This window comes from Pseudophryne corroboree, chromosome 2 (genome assembly GCF_028390025.1).
Source record: "Pseudophryne corroboree isolate aPseCor3 chromosome 2, aPseCor3.hap2, whole genome shotgun sequence".
Lineage (NCBI taxonomy): Eukaryota > Metazoa > Chordata > Amphibia > Anura > Myobatrachidae > Pseudophryne > Pseudophryne corroboree.
Window position 1 is genome coordinate 126,312,142 of NC_086445.1, and position 25,430 is coordinate 126,337,571.

General features: G+C 44.8%; 1 protein-coding gene across 1 annotated transcript in view; it reads right to left on the reverse strand.

Moving 5' to 3' along the window:
- ATP8A2 (ATPase phospholipid transporting 8A2) overlaps positions 1-25,430 on the reverse strand; it is a 1,320,460-nt gene that overhangs the window by 300,206 nt on the left and 994,824 nt on the right. Inside the window, exons 31-33 of the mRNA XM_063951698.1 lie at positions 2,779-2,840; positions 2,619-2,675; positions 1,205-1,312 (exon numbers count right to left, since the gene is read on the reverse strand). Of these exons, the coding sequence (XP_063807768.1) occupies positions 1,205-1,312; positions 2,619-2,675; positions 2,779-2,840 (227 nt within the window). The remainder of the gene's footprint in view (positions 1-1,204; positions 1,313-2,618; positions 2,676-2,778; positions 2,841-25,430) is intronic.

A 25,430-nucleotide genomic window follows, 5' to 3' on the forward strand; every position in this document is an offset into this window, starting at 1 on the left:
AAGTACTGGTTACTTCTGCATATAGCCCACAAATGCTGGACAGCTTTAATTTTACGCTGCAATGCAGATTTGAGTTTGGACACGCCCTTTCTACATCTAAAGGGGGGAATCAATTGAACGCAGTAAATTTTACCGTGAAAAAAAGAAAGCTTTGTTGCAATTTTTGGCCAATGTTTTCATAGGGAAATTCAATTTTTTTTGTGGTGAAATTTGCCCTCTAATTCAGACCTGATCGGTGCTGTGTGTTTTCGCACAGCAGCCGATCAGGTCTGAACTGCGCATGCGCCGCACATGGCAGACAGCCGACGGCCGTCTCAGCCCTGCGATCTCCTCTGTCTGGTTGACAGCCAGAGGCGTTTGCTGAGAGGGGGCGGGCCGGCGGCGTTTGCCTGCTGTTTTAGGGGTGCGGTCTGCTCAACGCAGGCATGCCCGGAAGGACCCCCCCACAGCGACGAGTAGCTCCCTGCCAGCACACAGGAGCTGCGCTGGTGGGGAGCTACTCATCAAGTACAAAAGCATCGCCGCTGTGCGATGCTTTTGTACTTGTGCGTGGGGAGATAGGGCCTGACATGCGGGGAGGGATAGCCCTGTGTTGGGCGTCCCCGCACATGTCTGTGTGACTGATCGTAGCTGTGCTAAATTTAGAACACCTATGATCAGGTCTGAATTGTGCGAAAGACAGATACAAAAAAATGGCACTTGTCGCGGAATTTGTTGTTCCTGACTCCGGGCGGGGTGAAGCATAGGCATGAGCAATTCATCTCTACTGTTAGAGCATCATACTAATAGTTCAGGCAACAGAATGTGTTTTAGGAGTAAAAAATGTATTAGTCTATAGTTTGATCGATTTTGTGTTGTACAAACCGACTGTTAGTAAATTTCTGATTTGAGCCCCACGAGTAAACAATGATGTTTTCCCAATGTTCCGTTTCGACAGAGAGTTGATTTTTTTTTTTGGACAATTTTTGTTTTTAGTAAATCTCCGATTTGTAAAATACAGAATATGAATAAATATACCTCTACATGTCATTACTGTGGGTCCAATGGAACCTATAAGAGTGCAACACACACTGTCTATTAATACTCAGGTGCTAATATACATATGCCAGTTTTGTACTTCTTACATAAAGAAAAGTGTATAACCTTACAAACACATGCTCCTACTGTATCTTTCTTATAAAAAAACAAGTGTTGTATAACAGACCTGTCCGAGCATATCGGGTGCAAGAGGTATGATAGGCCATATAGAAGAATAAGCACCAAAGAACACCAGCCACATCAACATGCTTCCCCAGACAGCAAGGTGACTGAACTGCAAGACAAAAGACAGATTATTATCAACAATATACACGTCTTGGCACAATACGGATTAAAATGCACGTATACACAGCAACAAGTGTGGATTTTAATTGTGTGCTGTAGGATCCACAAATGACTCTACTGCTATTGTATGCCACCTCTACAGTCACTGCAGCCTTCTTATCAATGAAATGCAAAAGAATAGATGTGGAAAGATGAGTCAGGAAGGGGAACAGAAACTAAGATGGGAAGAATATTTGCCTACTCTCCCGGAATATTAAGACGCGCACATGAAGTGGGTGATTCGGGGACTTATAACGCAATTTACGGCGTCATTACCCCTCACCTCTCACTTGGATATCTCCTTCAGGACAATAAAAAAAAATTTTTTATGAGGTAAAATTATTATGCAAACCTTAGCCATCAACCTCAGGCACAGCTTATGCCTCAGTGATGTCACTAGAGCCTAAGCAATTAATGGCCCTCATTCCGAGTTGTTCGCTCGCAAGGCGAATGTAGCAGAGTTACACACGCTAAGCCGCCGCCTACTGGGAGTGAATCTTAGCTTCTTAAAATTGCGACCGACGTACGCGCAATATTGCGATTACAAACGAGTTAGCAGTTTCTGAGTAGCTTCAGACTTACTCTGCCTGTGCGATCAGTTCAGTGCTTTTCGTTCCTGGCTGACGTCATAAACACACCTAGCGTTCGCCCAGGCACTCCCACCGTTTCTCCGGCCACTCCTGCGTTTTTTCCGGAAACGGTAGCGTTTCCAGCCACACGCCCCTAAAACGCCGTGCATCCGCCCAGTAACACCCATTTCCTGTCAATCACAATGCGAACGTCGGAGCGATGAAAATGCCGTGAGTAAACTTACTTTCATCATAGTAAAGTTACTTGGCGCAGTCGCAGTGCGAACATTGCGCATGCGCACTAAGAGAATTCTCACTGCGATGCGATGAAAATCTCCGAGCGAACAACTCGGAATGAGGGCCAATAAGTACAGCCTCACAAACTTTGGTTCAGCCCACAAAATGGCTGACTGCAGAGAGTGTGCATATTATTTATTTGGAAACTATAGACAGTTTATTCCATTACCTGTTTTGTCAACAACCAATGTAATATTATGGACCTTTACATAATACATACCTTACATTATTCCCAACTAGAAAATAAGGAAATATTAGGCTACACTCCTAACATAGCCAAACCTCTCTTAGATTTTATACATATTTTATACATGATAAGGTCACGCCCATTTTTCCCAAGTGTTATGCATAGGTAGGTAAGCATGTCATGTCATATTGAATTGTACTTACCTTGGTCCATGCTGTGGTTTCTAAGCCAGCTTTTAAACAGACCGTCACCACAACATACTGTAAACATAGAACAGAAACAAAACCGCATGAACATTCAGCAATTACAGTGAAAGAAATGTAATAACACTAAGAAAATATATTTTCCCATAGAGGTACTTACAGTGTAAACAATATTTCCAACAAATAAATAATCGGTGACATGCCCGCTGCTGAACACAGCATCTGTAGGAAAAGAGAGAGAGAAATATGGGTAAGTCACCTGCAGCTAATGATTACTGGTGGTTACTGGCACTCCCCACTATCCTGGCCTCATTTTCTGATTAGAAATTCTAAATGCACATTACTGGTTATTTAATTAACATATTATTGATTTGAAATAAAGGTGGTCATTCTGAGTTGTTCGCTCGTTATTTTTTTTCGCATCGCAGCGATTTTCCGCTTATTGCGCATGCGCAATGTTTGCACTGCGACTGTGCCAAGTAAATTTGCCATGCAGTTAGGAATATTACTCACGGCATTACGAGTTTTTTTCTTCGTTCTGGTGATCGTAATGTGATTGACAGGAAGTGGGTGTTTCTGGGCGGAAACAGGCCGTTTTATGGGTGTGTGCAGAAAAACGCTACCGTTTCTGGGAAAAACGCGGGAGTGGCTGAAGAAACGGAGGAGTGTCTGGAGGAACGCTGGGTGTGTTTGTGACGTCAAACCAGGAACGACAAGCAGTGAACTGATCGCACTGGCAGAGTAAGTCTGGAGCTACTCAGAAACTGCTAAGAAGTGTCTATTCGCAATTTTGAGAATCTTTTGTTCGCAATTTTACTATGCTAAGATTCACTCCCAGTAGGCGGCGGCTTAGCGTGTGCAATGCTGCTAAAAGCAGCTTGCGAGCGAACAACTCGGAATGAGGGCCAAGAAGTATACATGAAGACGCAGCTGTATTTTTCAGGTTGAACATTTTACGGCCTAAACAGTGGTATCATAGAAGTGACCTACAATATGGGTTAGGTGGCCAGTAATAATTTAGTTACAATGGATTGGACCCATCCATTTTGGAAATTGTTATCCGCAGAAGAGCTCTTCCCGCCTGTGTGCAGCCATTTTCTGAAAGTTCCAACGCGTGTACCGGAAAAGAGAATTGCCTGCTCAGCCTGAGACAGTAAAGGTGCATACACACGGTGCGATATAACCTTACGATTTTGACTATATATAGTCAAAATCGTAAGGCAAGTTAGTGCAAATCACACCGTGTGTACACAGCTTGCGATACCAATGCACACTCCTGTGGGGTCGTTGGTATCCCAAGAAAAGATAGACACTGCAGGCAAGTCGATCTTGACTATGGGCCTAATTCATACCTGATTGTAGCAGCAAATCAGCAAAACAATTTGAAACACCATGTGCACTGCAGGGGGGGGGGGGGGGGGGGCAGATATAACATGTGCAGAGAGTTAGATTTGGGTGGGTTATATTGTTTCTGTGCAGGGTAAATATTGGCTGCTTTATTTTTACAATGCAATTTAGATTTCAGTTTGAACACACCCGTGACCGTGCATCGCTGTCGCCGGCACCCCTACACACGAAGCGATGTTCAGCTAATTTCTAAGCAATCTAGTCAGATTGCTTAGAAATGAGCTGAACATCGCTCCATGTGTACCCCCTTTAGTTAAAAGCTCACATAGTCAAAATCTCAAGTAAAGATAGTCAATATCGGTAATTCAGGGCTTCGGGGAGTTCAGGGGAAACCGCAACGTCAAAATCGAAGATAGTCAAAATCTCACCGTGCGTATGCACCTTAAGACTCGGGAGAACAATGGGGGTCATTCCGAGTTGTTCGCTCGCAAGCTGCTTTTAGCAGCTTTGCACACGCTAAGCCGCCACCTACTGGGAGTGAATCTTAGCTTATCAAAATTGCGAACGAAAGATTAGCAAAATAGCGAATAAACACCTCTTAGCAGTTTCTGAGTAGCTCCACACTTACTCGGCATCTGCGATCAGTTCAGTGCTTGTCGTTCCTGGTTTGACGTCACAAACACACCCAGCGTTCGCCCAGACACTCCTCCGTTTCTCCAGCCACTCCCGCGTTTTTCCCAGAAACGGTAGCGTTTTTTCGCACACACCCATAAAACGGCCTGTTTCCGCCCAGAAACACCCACATCCTGTCAATCACATTACGATCACCAGAACGAAGAAAAAGCCTCGTAATGCCGTGAGTAAAATACCTAACTGCATAGCAAATTTACTTGGCGCAGTCGCACTGCGGACATTGCGCATGCGCATTAGCGAATAGCGACTAATCGCTCCGTTGCGAGAAAAAAATACAGAGCGAACAACTCGGAATGACCCCCATTGATTTACAACTGATATGCTTTAGCTAAAGTTTGTTATTAATGCAAGAAATATGTTACAGCAATAAACATGGTCTGCCAAGAGGGGAATCGGGTACTACTCCCTCAAGCCTGGGCTGGTTGGAAAGGTCCAATGGAGGCCCAGGTCAGCTGTTGAGGGAGACATTGTCCACATTTGCAGCACTGCTGAGGTATAAGCACATCCAGGCGGCATGCGATTGCTCCCACCTGTAAAGAAGTGGGGTACTCATGGAGAGATCCATGCTTAAAATCTAAATCTAGATTTTAAGCACAGATCACTCGTGTGTACCCCCCACAGCGATAGCGATGCGCGGCCCCACGCATCGCTGGTGCTAGATTGCCCCCCCCCCCCGTCCTCTCCCGCATCGCTCAGCACACATTGCGCTGTGCTGAGCGGTGGGAGAGATGTGTGCTGAGAGGTTCGCTCAGCACACATCTCTCCCGTGTATATGGCCCTTAAGGCTGGGTACACATGAGAATTTCCTTCGGCTCGGACCAGCGGAGATTAGCCGTATACACTAGCCGATGTAATGAACAACATCTTGTTCTGTCCTTCATTACACTGCACTGGTTGGCAAGCAATAGCTGCAGGTAGGCTGTGCAGCACGGCTGACCGGAAGATGTGAAATGCGACCCGCGGGAGCGCGCACTCATGTATACACAAGAAAAAGCACGATTACATGTTCTATTAAGACAAATCATCCCTGGCTATAAATATACTTACACAAGTAGAAAGACTGGCAACTAGAAGAACCAAAAGAGTTCAGGCAGTGTTGTGATCGATGAACTCAACTAATATCAGTACAAATCTAAATCTTTGTCTATCATATTTAACATTTACATGAGAATCGTGTACATAAAGCAAAATATTAAAAACAAAAATGATACAAGAAAGAAAATGGAAGCAATTAAAATCTGTTTGCTGTGTTATGTCCCTAAAAGTAAGCTGTATATTTATGAATAATAATTGAATTTATGTATAATAATTTCCGGAACACTATTGCATCAGGGACCTATATTATATCAAGGCATTTTAAAGTGTTGTACTGAATATCATTTCTGTGTCTATTCTGTGGAAATTACAATTGTGACTACAAATGGAGTTACTTATTTGTATTAAATAACCAAACAAATTATACTTATTGTCTTGGGTTGGGTACGAAATACTGGCAGTCAGGATTCCGATAGTCAGGAGACTGACTGCAGAATCCCGACGGCCAGGATCCCGACACATTCCGGTAAGTATTTTCTCCCTCTAACCCACCCCTCCCATAGCCTAACCCTAACCGCCCCCCACCTGCAGCCTAATCCTATCCTCCATCTCCCCCCACAGCGTAACACCCTCACTAGTGCCTAATCCCTGTATGGTATTCTGTCCGTTGGAATCCCGGTGCCAGTCTCCTGACTGTCAGGATTCCGGCTGACAGTATTTTAACAGCATCCCATTGTATCAGGGAAAAAATATTACATACAATTAGGGGTCGATTTAATTTGGCACAATATGCGGTTGGGCATCGCCATAATACCCAGATGTGCACATACCAGCTATATATAGTAGTGCCAACATCACAAGTTTTCCCTTGTACCTCTATGGGGTGCGGGGAAAAACTTGCGTTGCTGGTGAGTGTAATGTACCATATCATGCCCATTATATTGAGTTGAATTCCCCACTTAGTGACAGAGAAAAGGCTCTTCTAACAATCCGCAATTCAGACCATGTTCCCACTGCACAGGCAGTCAGAAAACAGCCCAGGGGGTGTCAGGCGAGGAGCAGGAGCCTAGGTGCCTCAAACATGAAGGATGACCCAACATTGGAGTTTCTCCAGGCCCATCCATAGCAAATACTTGCCTGCTTCTAATCTTTCCCATCCTTGACAAGTCCTGGAGGTGAGATGGATGTGATCACTGTGGGGTTTGGGCTTAGTACTTTGAGTCATTAGTTACCTTCTCACCACCCCCTGCGGCACACGGCCATGAATCAAAGGATCCTAAAGAAGGGTTGGGGCCCTGCCTGAAATTCACGTCATTGCACCTCCATCCATAACCATTTCTGTAAAAAGTGTGAGGATGCAGGAGGGTAACTTACTCTTTATAGAATCTGTGGGGACCCCCCAAAATCCCCATAGCACCAGCATTCCCTACAGTTATGAGAGTTCAGCCCCCTGTCCATAACATATCTGGTTTGAATTCTGACTGTTACTGACATACGTTTATCCTCAATATTTGTCTTGAAAAATAATGGCAAGGCGTACACAGTATATTAGATATTAACGCTCAGTAACATGAAGCATGGAGATAAAATGTATTGCTCAACATTACACTGCAGCTATCTTAGGATGGAAAGTTTAATAAAGCATTACTAGAAAACCTCTTCATTCCAGTGATGGCCATCGTGTATAATGTTTAAGAACTATCAATGGAGATAGATATTACATTCAATGACGGCATTGGATATTGTCCGTCTTTCACTAACGAAGATCTGATGGTGACGTTCTGACAGTGACATATAGGTTCTGCACTGCTATTTACTGGCAATAAAGCTACACTCAGTAGCCAAGGGTCGCTGTGCATGCACAACCAACATTGGTTCTAACCATCAAATGATTTCCGAACGATGATTACACACCATCAATGGGATTTAAGCGATAGCAGAATACAGGAACCACTCGATCGATACTGCTCTTCTGATGTCCATCCCTTGCTCATTCTATTACAGACCACAGAAGTCATTGGCTGGCGTTTTGTGGATGCGATCCAGCAAATGCAAGCATGGCCGGACCATGCTAGGGGCGGGCCGCAGCAGCTGCGTGACACCACAGCTGCTGTGACCATCACAACGACGAGTAACTCCCTGCTAGCACGCAGGAGCTGTGCTGGTAGGGAGCTACTCTTCAAGTACAAAAGCATCACCGCTGTGCGATGCTTTTGCACCTGTGCGAGGGAGGGTCGGGCCTGACATGCGGGGCGGACTAGCCCTGTGCTAGGCGTCCCCCCGCATGTCAGTGTGGATGATCGTAGCTGCGCTAAATTTAGCACATCAGGCCTGAATCACCCCCAAGATTGGTGGATTTGGGCTCCGGGGAGTTCAATGGAAATTGCATAGTCAAAATTGGTCTTTAGGCAGAATCACATCGTGTGTATGCACCTTTATTGTAATCAATATTTATAATTAATATTTATAAGTTTTACTGGATGTTTAGGGAAACACAAAAGGAAAAGAAACACAATATTAAATTGTACACAAATCACAAGAAGGGTATATTTATTAACTTTGGGGTATATTTATCATTATGTGGCGATAGTAACAATTTTCTTGAAAATCTCATCTGGATTCAGTATGATTTACCGGCGGGCAGGATGCTGGCTGTCCATATCCCGACAGCGGCATTCCACCTGCCAGAAACCGGCAGCGGGGCGAGCGCAAAGAGTCCCCTTGCGGGCTCGCTGTGCACGGCACAGGATCTATTCCTACTCTATGGGTGTCGTGGTTACCCCTGAGTGGGAATAGTCCTGTTTTGCCGGTATTCCGGCTAGCGGCATTGTCAGCTGGTGGGATTCCTTTGTCAGTAACCCGATAGCTGGCAAATGGAACGCATCCCCATCTATCTATCTATCTATCTATCTATCTATCTATCTATCTATCTATCTATCTATCTATCTATCGGGCGATTTATCTGAGTTGCAAAAGGGATGATTATCGGCTTTCAGGCCAATGGTGGCAGTATTTCTGAAACAGCGCAGTTTGTGAACTGTACGCGTGCTGCTGTGGTGAAGGTGTATCATGACCGGACAAATGGTAGCATTGCGAATAACTGACGTGGAAGCTGCGGAGCACCACGTGCCATTGATGTGAGAGGTGAACGTCAGCTACGAAGCTGTGTGAGGGCCAATCAACACGCTACAGTGGAGCAGCTCACCGCCAAACGTAACCTGGGAGCTACCAGACGTGTGTCTAAACAACAGTTCAGCCCATCTAGCTACTGCCTGTGCTGAACACGGCGTTTACTCTGGCTATTAGCTGGTGGTCATAATAATATGATTCGATCGTGTATATACACACATTATATATATTAGCTGGTGGTCATAAAAATGTGACTCGACCGTGTATATATATATATATATATATATATATATATAAAGCACATACAACAGTGGTTCTCAAACTGTGTGCCGTGGCACCCTGGTGTGCCTCAGTGCACTTGGATTGGTGGTCCAGGGCCAATTCAAATAATTTTTGATCAATGTAATAGTCAAAACCAGTGCTGGTGACTGTCAATCCTAAAATATGTTGACAAACAGAAGCATTCTTGACACTCACCACACAACTGAATCTAAGGATGACATATAAACACAAGGGGGTATATTTACAAAGATTCGTGTTTTGGCCGTTTTGAAGGGTGTTTGAACTCGAATGGTATCGGGTGCATTTTACTGCAACTTTTTGAATCCTGATACGGTCATTCACTAAGCTGCCGACTTTTCACAATTCGTATTTTCTGATGTCGATGTGATTCGTAATATCAGGCAGTGTTTTACGGGAGTGATGAGTAAAACACTGCCTGACAAAACACAAAGAATCCCGGCCGGATCTGTGAGATCCGTGCAGGGCTTCATTGTGTACCTTAAAAAGGTTTTTAAAGTGTTTAAAAATCTGAAAAAAATTGCGTGGGGTCCCCCCTCCTAAGCATAACCAGCCTCTGGCTCTTTGAGCCAGTCCTGGTTGAAAAAATATGGGGGGAAAATTGACAGGGGTTCCCCCATATTTGATCAACCAGCACCGGGCTCTGCGCCTGGTCCTGGTGCAAAAAATACGGGGGACAAAAAGCGTAGGGGTCCCCCCGTATTTTTTGAACCAGCACCGGGTTCCACTAGTCAGAGAGATAATGCCACAGCCGGGGGACACTTTCATATAGGTCCCTGTGGCCCTGGCATTAAATCACTAACTAGTCACCCCTGTCCGGGGTCCCCTAGAGGAGTGGGAACCCCTTAAATCAAGGGGTCCCCCCCCCAGCCACCCAAGGGCCAGGGGTGAAGCCCGAGGCTGTCCCCTCCATCCATGGGCTGCGGATGGGGGGCTGATAGCCAAGTGTAAAATAAAAGAATATTGTTTTTTGCACAAGAACTACAAGTCCCTGCAAGCCTCCCCCGCAAGCTGGTACTTGGAGTACCACAAGTACCAGCATGCGGGGGTTAAACGGGCCCGCTGGTACCTATAGTTCTTCTGCAAAAAAAATACCCAAATAAAAACAGGACACACACACCTTGAAAGTACAACTTTATTACATACATTCCGACACACACATACTTACCTATGTTCAGATGCCGACTCGGCCCACGTCTTGACGTCGATTCCAGGGTACCTGAAAATAAAATTATACTCACCTAAATCCAGTGTGTCGTGTCCTTTTTTAATAATCCACGTACTTGGCAAAAAAACAAACCGCATACCCGATCCACGCACTGAAAGGAGTCCCATGTTTACACATGGGACCCCTTTCCCCGACTGCCGGGACCCCCACTGACTCCTGTCAAAGAGGGTCCCTTCAGCCAATCAGGGAGCGCCACGTCGTGCCACTCTCCTGATTGGCTGTGTGCTCCTGTAGTGTCTGTGAGGCAGCACACGGCAGAGATACAATTTAGCGCCTATGCGCTCCACTGTAGCCAATGGTGGGAACTTTGCAGTCAGCGGTGAGGTTACTTTCGGTCAACCGCTGACCGCAAAGTTCCCACCATTGGCTACAATGGAGCGCATAGGCGCTACATTGTATCTCTGCCGTGTGCTGCCTCACAGACACTACAGGAGCACACAGCCAATCAGGAGAGTGGCACGACATGGCGCTTCCTGATAGGCTGAAGGGACCCTCTTTGACAGAAGTCAGGGGGGGTCCTGGCAGTCGGGGAAAGGGGTCCCATGTGTAAACATGGGACCCCTTTCAGTGCGTGGTCGGGTTTCCGTTTTTTTGTTTTGCCAAGTACGTGGATTATACATTGGACACAATCTTCACTGGATTATGTGAGTATAATTTTTTTCACAGGTACCCCAAGGATTCTACAGGGACAAGAGGACAGAGCCTCGTGTGAACATAGGTAAGTATGTATGTTTGGAGGTGTGCATGTATGTAATAAAATTATACTTTCACGGTGTGTGTGTCCTGTTTTTTTGGGGGTATTTTTTTAGTAGTAGTACTACAGGTACCAGCGGGCCCGGTTTTCCACCGCATGCTGGTACTTGCGGTTCTCCAAGTACCAGCTTGCGGGGGAGGCTTGCTGGGACTTGTAGTACTGCTACTAAAAACAATATTCACATTTTTTCAAAAGGCTATCAGCCCCACATCCGCCGCCCTTGGATGGGGGGGGGACAGCCTCGGGCTTCACCCCTGGCCCTTGGGTGGCTGGAGGGGGGATACCCCTTGATTTAACGGGTTCCCACTCCTCCAGGGTACCCCGGCCAGGGGTGACTAGTTGGGTATGTAATGCCAGGGCCGCAGGGACCACTATAAATGTGTCCCCCGGCTGTGGCATTATGTACCTGGCTAGTGGAGCCCGGTGCTGGTTTCAAAAATACTGGGGACCCCTACGCTTTTTGTTCCCCGTATTTTTGGAACCAGGACCAGGCGCAGAGCCCGGTGCTGGTTGATTAAATATGGGGGAACACCTGTCATTTTTTCCCCCATATTTTTTCAACCAGGACCGACTCAAAGAGCCCGAGGCTGGTTATGCTTAGGCGGGGGGACCCCACGCAATTTTTTTCCAGTTTTTACACTAAACAGACCCTTTCCCATAGATAACCATGCACAGATCTCACTGATCCGTGCATAGTTATCCAAACTCGACTGGAAAAAGCAGGTCTATTTTTTTGCAGCTTTTTTGAACGAATCGAAAAAAAATAGACCCGCACTTGAGCACTCAGAGACTAACACCCAAATACGAATGAATAGTGAATGCCCGTATTGTATGAAATAACAGCCGCGTTTGACCAATGGTCTATTCATTCGTATTTCAGAACTTTGCCAATCAAACCATTACGAATAGACCAGACACTGCCGAGTTTTCTGCTTAGTGAATTCCCGGATTGGGACTTAGAAAAAAAAACACAAATCGGCCAAACTCGGATTTTTTGTAAATACTGGCCAATGTATATATGTATATACACACAGTCTATATATATATATATATATATATATATATATATATCTACGGAGCGCTCTTATTTGATGGATAATCCAATCTGTTTTAGGATATGAACACAAGGTGACTTTGATGGTACCTTAATACACATACACCCAAATACTAAAAACACATTTTTTTAGTAAAATGTAAAATTACATATTTCTATATAAATTTCTGTAATCATTGTGATACAAAAAAAACAACAACATACAATTTACTGGAAAACTATATGTTTGTACAATTTTTGTTCATACAATAAAATATAAAAAATATTTTTTTTTTTTCCATCCAACGCGTTTCGTCTTATGGCAATTTCTTCAGGGGTGTTTAATTTCTAGACAATTAGTTATCTCATAATAATGCCAGGACCGTTTAGAATGATTTTTCTTCTTAAATGGTGACTTAATATATGAAACCATAAGCGAGGCAATTTGTTTTACTAAACAGCATGTTTAAAGTAGTCTTAACTAGTTTCCACAGCCTAATGACAATTTCAGATGGTTTCTCTATTAACGAGCTTCCAGCAACAATCCTACACCTCTGCATACTGTGGAATCCAAAAGTCCACAGTATGGAGTTCTTAAACTGGGCATGTCTGAAACGAAAAAGACTTGAGTGCTAGGCTACTGATTTAAGAAATAAGTGAGGGTAGTTATTCTAGCCATCCTTCTAAACTAGTATTCCTCATTTCCTTAGTGGTGGAGGACTTTTCACACAATTTTGTTAACTGAAATCATAATATTATTGAATATATTAAACTACCGTATATTTTTGGGATTTTTTATTTATATGTACAGTACTGTACAAATGTTTTAGGCAGGTGTGGAAAAGTAAGAGTAAGAATGCTTTCAAAAATAGAAGTGTTAATAGTTCATTTTTATCAGTTTACAAAATGCAAAGAGAATGGACAGAAGAGAATCTAAATCATATCAATATTTGGTGTGACCACCCTTTGCCTTGAAAACAGCATCAATTCTCCTGGTGTATTAGACCTTCCAAACTGAAAACCCAAGCACAGCCTACATACCCAGCAAAGCCACAGGGTAGTATCCAATTAGCCCCAATGCCATTTCGGGCGATCAAAATGGCCGGGGACCCATAGCATAATCCCTGATAAGTGCCGGTATTGGAGGAACAAAATGCAGACATCAGGGTAAAGTACAGCTGATTATAGGATACTGCCCTTAATCTAGATGAGTGAACCCTGCCACAGTTCTGCCCACAGTCAAATTTCTGAAGCATGTGCTCATCTGCAGGCTCCAAATTATTAACCTAAACTAAATCTATATGTTTCATTTAATACTTCCATGTTTTTTATACTACATCCAGGTCTCTACAGAAATTCAGAATTTTTTATCTTGATTTTATAAAACATTGAACGGTTTCAGAAAAACCATAATGTACTGCACTGCGTTGTAAAACTATTTTCTAAAATATGTTTTAGAATCCTTTCCCTCAGAATGTCTTCAAATACTTTACCCACAACAGCAGTCAGGCTAACAGGTATATAATTTATTTGTTCCGAAAATGTTCTTTAGAAATATTGGTACACATATTCTTTCTGTCAGGCTTGTGGTACAGACCTTGCTGTGAGGGAGCACGTAAAATCTTGGTTGCAGGATAGAAAACAGAGAGTTGTAGTAAATGGAGTGCATTCACAGGAGGGAAATGTTACCAGTGGAGTACCCCAGGGATCTGTACTTGGACCAGTGCTTTTTAATATATTTATTGGTGACATTGCAAATGGCATTAAAGGCAAAGTATGCCTTTTTGCAGATGACACAAGGGTATGCAACAGGGTAGACACACCAGGAAGGGTAAAACAAATAAGTGAGGATCTAGGTAGACTAGAGGAATGTTCAAGAGCACCGCAATTACAGTCTAATACCAACAAATGCAAAATCATGCACTTGGTTCTCAAAAACCCAAAAGCTAAATATAGTATTAATGGCACTATACTGGAAACTCCTGAGGATGAAAGGCAGTGGCGTAACTATTGCCCCCGCAGTCCTAGTGTTGGCTTGGGGGCGAGGGGCTGCGGAGGCGCCACTGACTTAGCACAGATTGACATGCGGACGTGTGTCCGCATGTCAATCTGCGGTCTCCTTCCCTCCGCTGCTGTGTTGGAGGGACTGAGCTCTGATTGGCTCACAAACCGGCACTTCCTTTATTAGACCCGCTGGAGAGCCAGGAGGGACACGGGAGAGGCGCGCGTTGTGCCCTCCGTGTCCCTCCAACCCAAAGGAGCGGGGGGGGGGGGGGAGCAGGCACTGAGGAGGGCATATGTGGCACTGTGGGGGAATATCTGGCACTGGGGGAGCAGGCACTGAGGGGGCATATGTGGCACTGTGGGGGAATATCTGGCACTGGGGGCATATACCTGGCACTGTGGGGGAATATCTGGCACTGAGGGGAGCTGGCACTGAGGGGGCATATGTGGCACTGTGGGGGAATATCTGGCACTGGGGGCATATACCTGGCACTGTGGGGGAATATCTGGCACTGAGGGGAGCAGGCACTGAGGGGGCATATGTGGCACTGTGAGGGAATATCTGGCACTGGGGGCATATACCTGACACTGTGGGGGAATATCTGGCACTGGGTGCATATACCTGGCACTGTGGGGGAATATCTGGCACTGGGGGGAGCAGGCACTGAGGGGGCATATGTGGCACTGTGGGGGAATATCTGGCACTGAGGGGGGCATATACCTGGCACTGTGGGGGAATATCTGGCACTGAGGGGAGCTGGCACTGAGGGGGCATATGTGGCACTGTGGGGGAATATCTGGCACTGGGGGCATATACCTGGCACTGTGGGGGAATATCTGGCACTGAGGGGAGCAGGCACTGAGAGGGCATATGTGGCACTGTGAGGGAATATCTGGCACTGGGGGCATATACCTGGCACTGTGGGGGAATATCTGGCACTGGGTTGATAAAGCTAAATATTTATCGTGTATATAACTCTATATGAGGTCTTAGAACACTGTACGCTGTCTACGTAAGAAGTACCGTAAGGGTACGCAAGTTGCGTATCGATCGCTTAGCCGTGATCGAGACGCTCAGGCGTCACGTTCACTCACGGCCAAGTGATCACAGGCAGGCAGACTATTGGCTGCTGACTATCGTAATGATTCGCTATAGCGTAGCGGCGCTCGGGACCACGAGGAAATCACCAGCGATGCAGACGCTCACAACGTTAAACCTTTATATCTATACCTTTAGCAATGAAATACACAGCAAACCTTAGTGTAGAGACAAAGTGTAAGTGCAACCTTGTGTAACCTGATTAACTACAAAGCTGCTTGAGCGTCACCGACGCTCAGGGAATATTTAACACTAAAAAGAATACACAGATACCTGGGCTTAGGGTCCGAAACCTATTATGTGTATTATGACTATTATACTTGCAAAAAGAATCACAGTACAAAGCATACACTACAATATAACATAAACCAACTAACCAGATAACTACACAGGAAATACAATATAATACAATTAAGTCTAATCAAGGGAAAATACGAGAGAAAGAGAAGAGAGGGAGAGAGAGAAATGGCTCACAGTAAGACAATATGATTACGGAGAGAACTTACGCACAAGGGGAACGATCGCATGCGCCTCGATATCCAGCTCCCGATTATCAGCAATGAGAACCGTTGAAGAGAGTGAAGTTGGATATGGTCGGCCTGCTATTTATGCCCCACACACAATACAATTCAATGGTCCCTACAATCTCATTGTTCATTGGACACAGGAATTCGGCTTCGTATTGTAACAAAAGGTCATAGGTTGATTCATACAGGTGGGCTGTGACTATTTCCAACTGCTCAGGTGGGAGGGAAACTGGGTTTCCCGCCGCATGGGTAATAAAGTGCAAATAAAGTAAATGTTCATAAACTTCTTATGTCCATAACTATTCGCACGAGCGATTGATCTGCTTCAAACCAACACCGGAATATTTCTAATTAAATATTCTTCCGATGGATACTAAACACCACTGTATTACTCCTATCTGACCCTTCGTATCAAACAAAGAGGGATTCCTCTGTTCATAAACATTCTATATTAACCAAACTTTCAGAATCTATCAAAGGGACCATGATCTACAAAATACATTATTTGTGAAAATATGTAACGATTGAGTCGCACGCTACGACTACACAAACCTTACCGTAAATACGCATACCGTGCACCAGCGGGTGCACGCAACAGCGGGTATGCGCCTTCACGGGAGAGCGCACGCATGCGCAGCGCGGACCAGTGTGAGGTGCAAATATGGCAGTGTGTATAGAGATATTTTTCTGACTTTGACAGTCCACCCTTTGGCAGTCAATAATAACTGCCACCTTCTAAAACATTTCAAAAGGAGAAAAATATATGTCAGGGGTTAATTCATTTCCATGGTTGGGTGAGGGAGAAGAGAGGAGTAGGTGTGAAGAAGGTATGACCTAGTGTGATAGCAGAAGCATGTGTGTATGAGTCCATGTTTGGGGGGGTCATGTATCATCGTGCCGTACGTGTTGTAAATCAAGCTTCGAGGTATTGCGAAGTATACATTTGAATTCCTTCTTATCCCGTGGTACGGGTCTGTGGATGGGCTGTCAAACTTTACCGAGCTCTTTTCGGATTTTGAACAAAATGGGGAGCACATTTTAGTTGATGATACATGAATGGGGGAATATGTGATTGCTGATATCTGTGCCTGTATTCCCTATACTATGTGTGTCATTACCTGAGGGTTGTAGAAATGAAGAAAAGACATAATTACGGTAAATGCGGTGGTATTCTATGTCAGGTTAATGTACATCTGTCGGTTGAAGTTTTGTTCGGTATCAGTTGAAAGTCGTCTTCTTTGCGCTGTTTTGCTCATTAGGCGTGAGCAATAAGCTTTGTCAATGCCATTAGATTTACAAAAAATGTTGGGCTAGCGTAATTTTAAGAATTCTAGGGAAACTGGGGATCCATGGCAAAGTTCATCAAATGTCCATATCTCAAGTGGTCAAAACTCCTTCTTTGGTCCATCCGTTGTCTGTATAGCATCTCATCAACTTCCTCGTCCAAGGGGGTCTTGTTATCTTGGAGAAAAACCAGAAAAACAGGTGAAAGAAACGGACCGTAGAAATCGCATTTTCATCACATTATTGTTTCTATCATTGGGTCATAAATCAAATCCAGGTTAATTACAGTTTCCTCACTCCTCAAACTCATCACTCTGGTACTTTGTTTGCACCTCATTAAAGCCTGCCCGCATCTAAATATCAATCCAATCGATATAACGACACCTAAGATACATAGTAGAAACTTCCCAACATCCATTATGACTCCTTGAGCCCAGTCTCCCAAACCGGAGAACCAATTTCGCGGGTTCAACCATGACACCCAACCAGTCAGCTCATTACCTACAGCAGCAAGAGTGAGATTGTGTTTTCGACGAAATTCCCACTTTAATTGGAGAATATCGTCCATCTTTTGGTCTATGACCTCTACCGGATCCTCGGTGCTATTCGTGATATACGTGCAACACTTCACGCCGTACTGTGTTGCCAATGTAACACAATATCCGCCTGTCACTGCTGTGAGGTAATTAAGAACCATTCTATGCTGTACCAGTTCTGTTTTATAAGCCTGAAGTTCTCTTCCAGTATATCTAAACGTGTCATCATACATTTCAGTGATATTATCTAACAAATTGGCGAGTGCGGAAATGTATCTATAATTCATCACTCCTCGAGCGGTGCGAGTGAAATCTAACGCCACCAGAACCTGAATCCCGGTGGATTCATGGATCAGATCAGAGGCCGGATGCTCTAACCTTTCTGACAGTTGTCTTTTAACGAGGTGCTCGTAATGAGTGTGAGTATAAGGAGCTTGGGCACCACGGTGTATGTCTTTCATTTTATCATGTGTTACAGTCATTACTTCAGGCAATACTCTTCCAATATAACACAATCCTTCAGAGTTTGGGGCAAGCCACTTGTACGCCTTTCTCCCGCATATGAAATATGCTTCATCGGGGAGAACATATGGGACGGAGAAAGACATTACCATATTACACACCTTCCAGGTGAAATCTCCTAGCCCTAATTCTTCCATCTGCTTAATGCACGTATCAGGTTGTACGATATGTGCACAGTATCCTGGTGATACTTCTCCAACTCTAGTAATCCTATTTCCTAAGGTGTATCTATACCGGAAAGATTTTCCTCTGCTGGCTATGTGGCGTACAAGCTCTGTATCTGTAGGCATTCTATCTGCTCTATGTGAAAAGGTCATGGTGTGGTTACTCCATGATACTTCCCAATTTCCCGGCTTTCTGGGATTGGAGATGTTAAAACATAATAGGGACCTATCCACGTGGTATTGGTGGAGCTTCAAACTAGGAGGGCTGGAGATATTAAACCTCCGGTCCACCGGTCTCCCACCATTTAACTCAAGTACCTCTCCTATCGTTAAAGGAAATGGTACTAGCCCTGATTTGCTATGACCCTGAGGTACTTGAGAGCATACCCAACAATCTGTTTTGTTTAATACATTACCCACTAAGGAGTGATAATCACTCAATGGATGCCAGTCCATATGGATATTAAAACTGGATTGGCATTTCTTAATGCACCCATCTTCAATGACATTGTTACAGAGCCTACAGATACAATTTTCTTCAGCTAACAATCCGTCACAATTTCTTCTATGGTCAATGCTATCGGATCGTTTTCTGATACTCGCCTTTGCTTGTTGGTTAGGTTGATCTTGGAAAACTACGCCTCCATCTTTATCATCAGAACTCATTCCAGAACCTCTATCGACCTCCATGGTACTCTCGCCGGAACAGACTGCTCTGGTCAACATCATGGTCAACAGGAAAATCCGGATCACAGTCTCTTGGGGCAAGTCCATCTTATAGGAGGAAACGGAGAAAAATGAGAAAGGGGAAAAAGAATTTTCAAGGGAGAGGGGATGGGAAGTGGAGAAAAACAATAAAAGGGAGTGGGGAGTCGACAACTGCTTTCGGTCTTCAAGGCTCAGGTGCCGCCTCAGTCCTCCTGGAACAGACACTCCAGTGATACAACCTCTACCGTCTGTTCCTTATCACGGGACTTCTCTGGATCAGCAACCTTCTTGCAGTGGGATGAATGGACCCAAGTCTCTCTCTCAGCAACTTTCAATGCTGTAGTGCTAGTCAGTAAGACCTGGTATGGTCCTTCCCATCTGTCAATAAGGCAACCTGAGCGTAGAAAATTTCGTATCATTACATAATCCCCAGGTTCAATGTCATGACAATTACTATCAGGTAGATCAGGAATCACCAACTTTAGATTATCATTTTGATTCCTTAACTGTTTACTCATGTTAATCAAGTACTTTACAGTTACTTCATTGTTACATTTCAAATCATCCTGAGGGTTAATCATGACATGCGGTTGTCGACCAAATAAGATTTCAAAGGGGGACAGATTAAGAGGGGACCTGGGAGTGGTTCTGATACTGTACAATACAATGGGTAAAGCTTCTGGCCATGTCAATCCTGTCTCTGCCATCACTTTACTCAATTTATTTTTAATAGTGCTGTTCACTCTTTCGACCTTCGCACTCGCCTGTGGACGGTACGGAGTGTGCAGCTTGCTATCAATTCCCATCAACTTACACATTCCTTGAAAGACATCACCTGTAAAATGGGTACCCCTATCACTTTCGATTATTCTAGGGATACCATATCTACATACAAATTCCTGCACAATTTTCTTAGCTGTAAACATAGCGGTATTTGTAGCTGCAGGAAATGCTTCGACCCAATTCGAGAAAACATCTATACAAACAAGTACATATTTCAAATTCCGACAAGGGGGTAATTGAATGAAGTCAATTTGTATTACCTGGAAAGGGCCGCCGGCAGGTGGGATATGGGATGGTTCTGTAGGTATTGCCTTTCCAATATTCTTTCTCAGACAGGTAAGGCATGACATTGCTCTTTTACTCGCATGAGAGGAGAATCCTGGGGCGCACCAATATGCTCTTACCAATTTGCACATTCCCTCCTTGCCTAGATGAGTCAGCCCGTGAGCTGCTTCAGCCAGACATGGAAGATATGCTCTGGGGGCCATTGGTTTACCATGTCCATCCGTCCAGAGTCCTGAGGACTCTTGGCCACATCCCTTTGCCTTCCAGACTGCCTTTTCCTGTGTGGAACACAAATTTTGCATTTTACACAACTTCTGTGTGTTGATGGTATTGAATACCATCAGTTGTGTGGTGTCTGTCTGTATGGGGGTAGCAGCTGCTAACTTAGCAGCTTCGTCTGCTCGGCTGTTACCAAGTGATACCGGGTCTTGGCTATATGTGTGTGCTTTACATTTGATAACAGCCACTCTGTCGGGTTCCTGTATCGCTGTTAAAAGCCTTTTTATGTGAGCTGCATGCGCTACCGGTGTACCAGCTGCCGTCATGAAATTTCTGAGGCGCCATAGGGCTCCGAAATCATGGACTACCCCGAATGCGTATCTAGAATCGGTGTAGATATTGGCTGACTTACCCTTAGCCAATTCACATGCTCTGGTTAGGGCGACCAGTTCAGCAACCTGGGCTGAGTGAGGTGGGCCTAGCGGTTCCGCTTCTATGGTGTCTTGGTCATCTACGACTGCGTATCCAGTACACAAGTCTCCCGAGTCTGACTGTCTGTGACAACTACCGTCCGTGTAGAACGTGAGTTCTGCATCTTTCAGTGGGTTGTCACTGATGTCAGGCCTTGCGGTAAAATTTTGGGTCAAATATTCCATACAATCATGTGTATCTTCCTTTGTATTAAATCCTCCTTCCCCATCACTCTCACCTTCCACCCTTTGTGCCTGACCAGGCACACCTGGGAGATATGTTGCAGGATTTAATGCACTGCATCTCCTTATGGTGATGTTTACGGGGGCCATTAGTGCTAATTCCCATCTTGTAAACCTCGCTGATGAGACGTGTCTGGTTTGGGCAGAATTCAATAAGGCTGACACTGCATGTGGTGTATGGATTGTGAGGTTGTGGCCTAGCACGACATCTTCGCTTTTTGTCACTAGCAATGCTATTGCAGCCACGCTTCGCAAGCAAGTGGGGAGGGATCGCGCTACCGTATCTAGCTGAGCGCTGTAGTATGCAACTGGCCTGCTGGCATCACCGTGTTTTTGGGTTAGTACGCCTGCCGCGCAACCAGCACTTTCTGTTCCGTATAGTTCAAAGGGTTTCCCATAGTCTGGCATACCTAGTGCTGGTGCCTGCGTTAGGCACTGTTTGAGTCTCTCAAATGCTGTTTCGGACTCGTCTGTATGCGAGATCCTATCAGGTTTGTTTGAGGAGACCATTTCCTGCAAAGGTAACGCTAAAATGGAAAACCCTGGGATCCAATTGCGGCAATACCCACACATTCCTAAAAACGTTCTGATCTGTTGCTGGGTTTGTGGCAGGGTCATGTCTCTAATTGCTTGGATTCTATCAGCGGTCAGGTGTCTCAGTCCTTGTGTTAGACAGTGTCCCAAATATTTTACCTTAGTTTGGCATAATTGCAACTTGTCTTTGGACACCTTGTGTCCGGTGTCTGAAAGATGAAACAGGAGCTGTTTCGTATCCTTCAGAGATGCTTCCAGTGAATCTGAACACAGTAATAAATCGTCCACATACTGTATCAATACTGATCCACTGTCTGGTTGGAAAGACTGTAAACAATCATGCAAAGCCTGGGAAAATATACTTGGACTATCTATGAAACCTTGGGGTAGTCGAGTCCACGTATATTGGACTCCTCTGTATGTGAATGCAAACAAATATTGGCTGTCAGGGTGCAGAGGTACCGAAAAGAAAGCGGAGCAGAGGTCAATAACAGTGAAAAATTTGGCAGTGGGAGGGATTTGCATTAGGATGACAGCTGGATTTGGCACTACGGGGAACTGACTCTCAACTATTTTGTTAATCCCCCTTAGATCCTGCACTAGCCTGTAACCCCTCCCCCCACTCTTTTTAACAGGGAAGATGGGACTATTGGCAGTGCTGGACGTTCTTACCAGAATGCCCTGTTGTAGCAAGCGCTCTATTACTGGGTAAACTCCTAACTCCACCTCTGGCTTCAGAGGATACTGTGGGATTTTTGGAGCTATCCTACCATCTTTTACTTGCACAACTACTGGAGCTACGTTTGCCATTAATCCAGTGTCCTGTCCGTCTTTTGTCCAAAGTGACTCTGGTATCTGAGATGTCATTTCTTCTACTTGGGATGGATTCCTATTTGTCATAATGGTATGTGACATTAATTTTGATGGGGAGTCTAACATGTCTCGCACTTCCTGAGCGTGATTCTCAGGTATGTCCAAGAATACACCTTCAGGAGTACAATAAATGACGCACCCCATTTTACACAGTAAGTCTCTTCCCAGGAGATTGGTTGGTGCCGATGCAGCCAGCAAAAAGGAATGCTTGGTATGCAAAGGCCCTATTGTAATCTCGGCTGGTTTGCTAACAGGGTAGTGCTGGACTACTCCTGTTACTCCCATGGCTGGAATTGTCCTACCAGTGGTTCTCATGCCCACTGTCGAATTTATCACTGACTTGGCCGCCCCTGTGTCTACAAGAAAGTTTAAAGTTTTACCAGCTACATTAATTGCGACCTCGGGTTCACTTTCAAGGTTGGCAATCAATTTCACTGGCTGCAGATTACAGGTATGGCCACACCCCTATTGGGTATGGTGACCTCCCTGAATCCCGCTGGCAGCAACTATTTGTGAGGGAGATAGTTGGGAACTACCAGAGGCATGCCAGTCTCTGTTTGGGGGATATCTTTTTGTTTCCCCTGTATGTGGCTCATAACTCCGTTTCTGCGGACCTTGCTCCCAATGTCGTGTGTCGTGTCGTTGTCTAGGGGGTTGGTATGATCTTTGCGAATTTTTCGCTCTACAGTCTCGTGCATAGTGTCCCTGTCTTTGACAAGAATAACATGTTATCATAGTTGACTTACCCACAGGGTTGGATGGTACATACGCAGGCTGCTTTGTGGTCAGGGCCTGTATACTTACCGACATTAGCTTATCACTCTGCGACTCCCTGTGTCTGGTGATGTTTCGGTCGTGATCAATAGCAGCCTCTCTCAAAGTGGACACTGACAGACCTCGCCAACATGGTTGCGTGGTCTGTACCCTTGCCTTTAATGTTTCCTTCAAACCATCCATTAGTACGGATACTGCTACTTCTCGATGGTTTGGATTTGTCCTAATGTCCTCTATACCAGTGTACTTTGCCATTTCTAATAGTGCCCGGTGAAAATATTCTGCAGCTGTTTCTGACTCTTTTTGTTTAATGGAAAATATTTTGTTCCATTTAACAACTGCTGGGAAATGCTCCTTTAACTGTAAGTTTATCCTTCTTACGTTATCTTTGTTGTACACATCTGTAAGAGGTACGTCCAGATCTAGTCCACAATCAGCTAAAAATTGGGCTGAGTCGACATTGGAGGGTAAACAAGCTTTTAGCAATATCTGCCAATCTTTATTATTGGGCTCTAAAGTGTTTCCTAAGTCTGTGATGTATTTTTGGCTGGCAACTAAATCTTTTCTAGGGTCAGGGAATTCAGACACTATGGTCCTTAATTCCATTCGGGAAAATGGGCTGTACATGGCAATGTTCCTTATGGGAGTGGCTCCTGATACATCTGTTTTCCCATTGGGAACTGCTATTACCCTAACAGGAGTAATTCTAACAACCTCATTCTGTGTAGATTCTACAGCTTGTGGTGAAATAGTCTCAGCATAATGCATGGTGCCGTACTTACCAGTTGATACGACCTCACCTATCCCTCCGCTAGGGGCCTTTACTAGTCTCGTGGGTGTTGCTGTGCCTACTGTGGTCTCTGCTATGGTGGCTGCTAGAGAGAGCGCTGAAATCGTTGTTGCTTCGTCCTCTTGATCACACTCCTGAGGAAAGTTCAAAACAGGGTACAACTTGCATGGGTTAATGGGTTAACATTATCATTAACATTTACACAGTTACTAAGTGATTTTGTGTTACACCTTAGTGCGTCTTTCTCCGTAATCAACTTCTCTCCTGATATATATGGTGGCGGCGGGGCCGTGGCAATCAGTTTTCTGTTAGAGCCAGATCCTGCCGCCTGAGCCAAACCTCTCTGTATCTCACCTTCCTGTTGCCACAACTGTAAATAATCATAATGCTGAACTCGTCTCTTTGTTGATTTTATGAGACATATCCTCCTCCTTAAATTTTGTAACACCTCTGGGCTGAAGCTACCTATTCTTGGGAATTTCTCCCGGTCTTGTACCGTCATTCTCTCCCATTCATCACATAAAACGTCTGTGTGACTTCCATATTTCTCACACATGATATACCTGGCCGACCCAATTGGTCGGACCACTGAATCAACCCGAACCGAGGTTGATCGCCCCCTACCTGAACAACTGGCCCCCATAACTCTGCAGGCGTTGCTTGCTCTACCTCTGATCTCTATATCAAGGTCTTCAGCGAACCCTTACAGAAAACCAGATTGTTCACAATAGGCTGACGGTGGCGGTTTACCGAGTACCCCACTCACTCGCCCACGCCGACCAATGCGACCTGATCACACCGATATGGTGCTGGCGCACTCGACCCAGGGCACCTATAAAAACCGTTGTTTACTGGAACATGCGAGGGTTATCCGCAGAACACTTACTCTTTGCAGTAAAGGTGAGGTTTGTCAGATAGTTCCTGAGTGACCAGCGAACTTCCCTTCTTGAAAAAATAAAAAATTACACAAATCACGTCAGAATGTACAAATAGCGTTTGTGACCCCTTTACTCTAATGGTACTAGGTCAGATTACTAACTACTGTACACAATTACGTGCGGTCCAGTCGTTCAGTACACAAACAACTAAGCTTGTGTACGGAAAGACCAATGGAATCGAAACTTACGACTGCGAATTCCTTCAGCCAGAGCTTGTACGGCCTATATGGGTCTTGCACCAACCCTTCTTTTGGTGTTGTGCCTCTGAACTGTATAGCGGACTTCCCTGTTTACTGTACCTGGACCTGCTGGTCTACTATGACCTCCTGGTCTTGTTCTGTACGACCTCCTGGTCTGACCTCCTGGTCTTGTTCTATACTGGTCCGCTATACTCTAATGCTCAAATATTATGTTTAACCAAGGATGCCTCCCTAGCCACCGTGCACGTCACTTACACGCGTGTACCTCACGAGTACTCGACTTTTCTTGTGGTTCAACCTTTAAGTTATATAAACTTATGTAATACAAAAACACTCACTC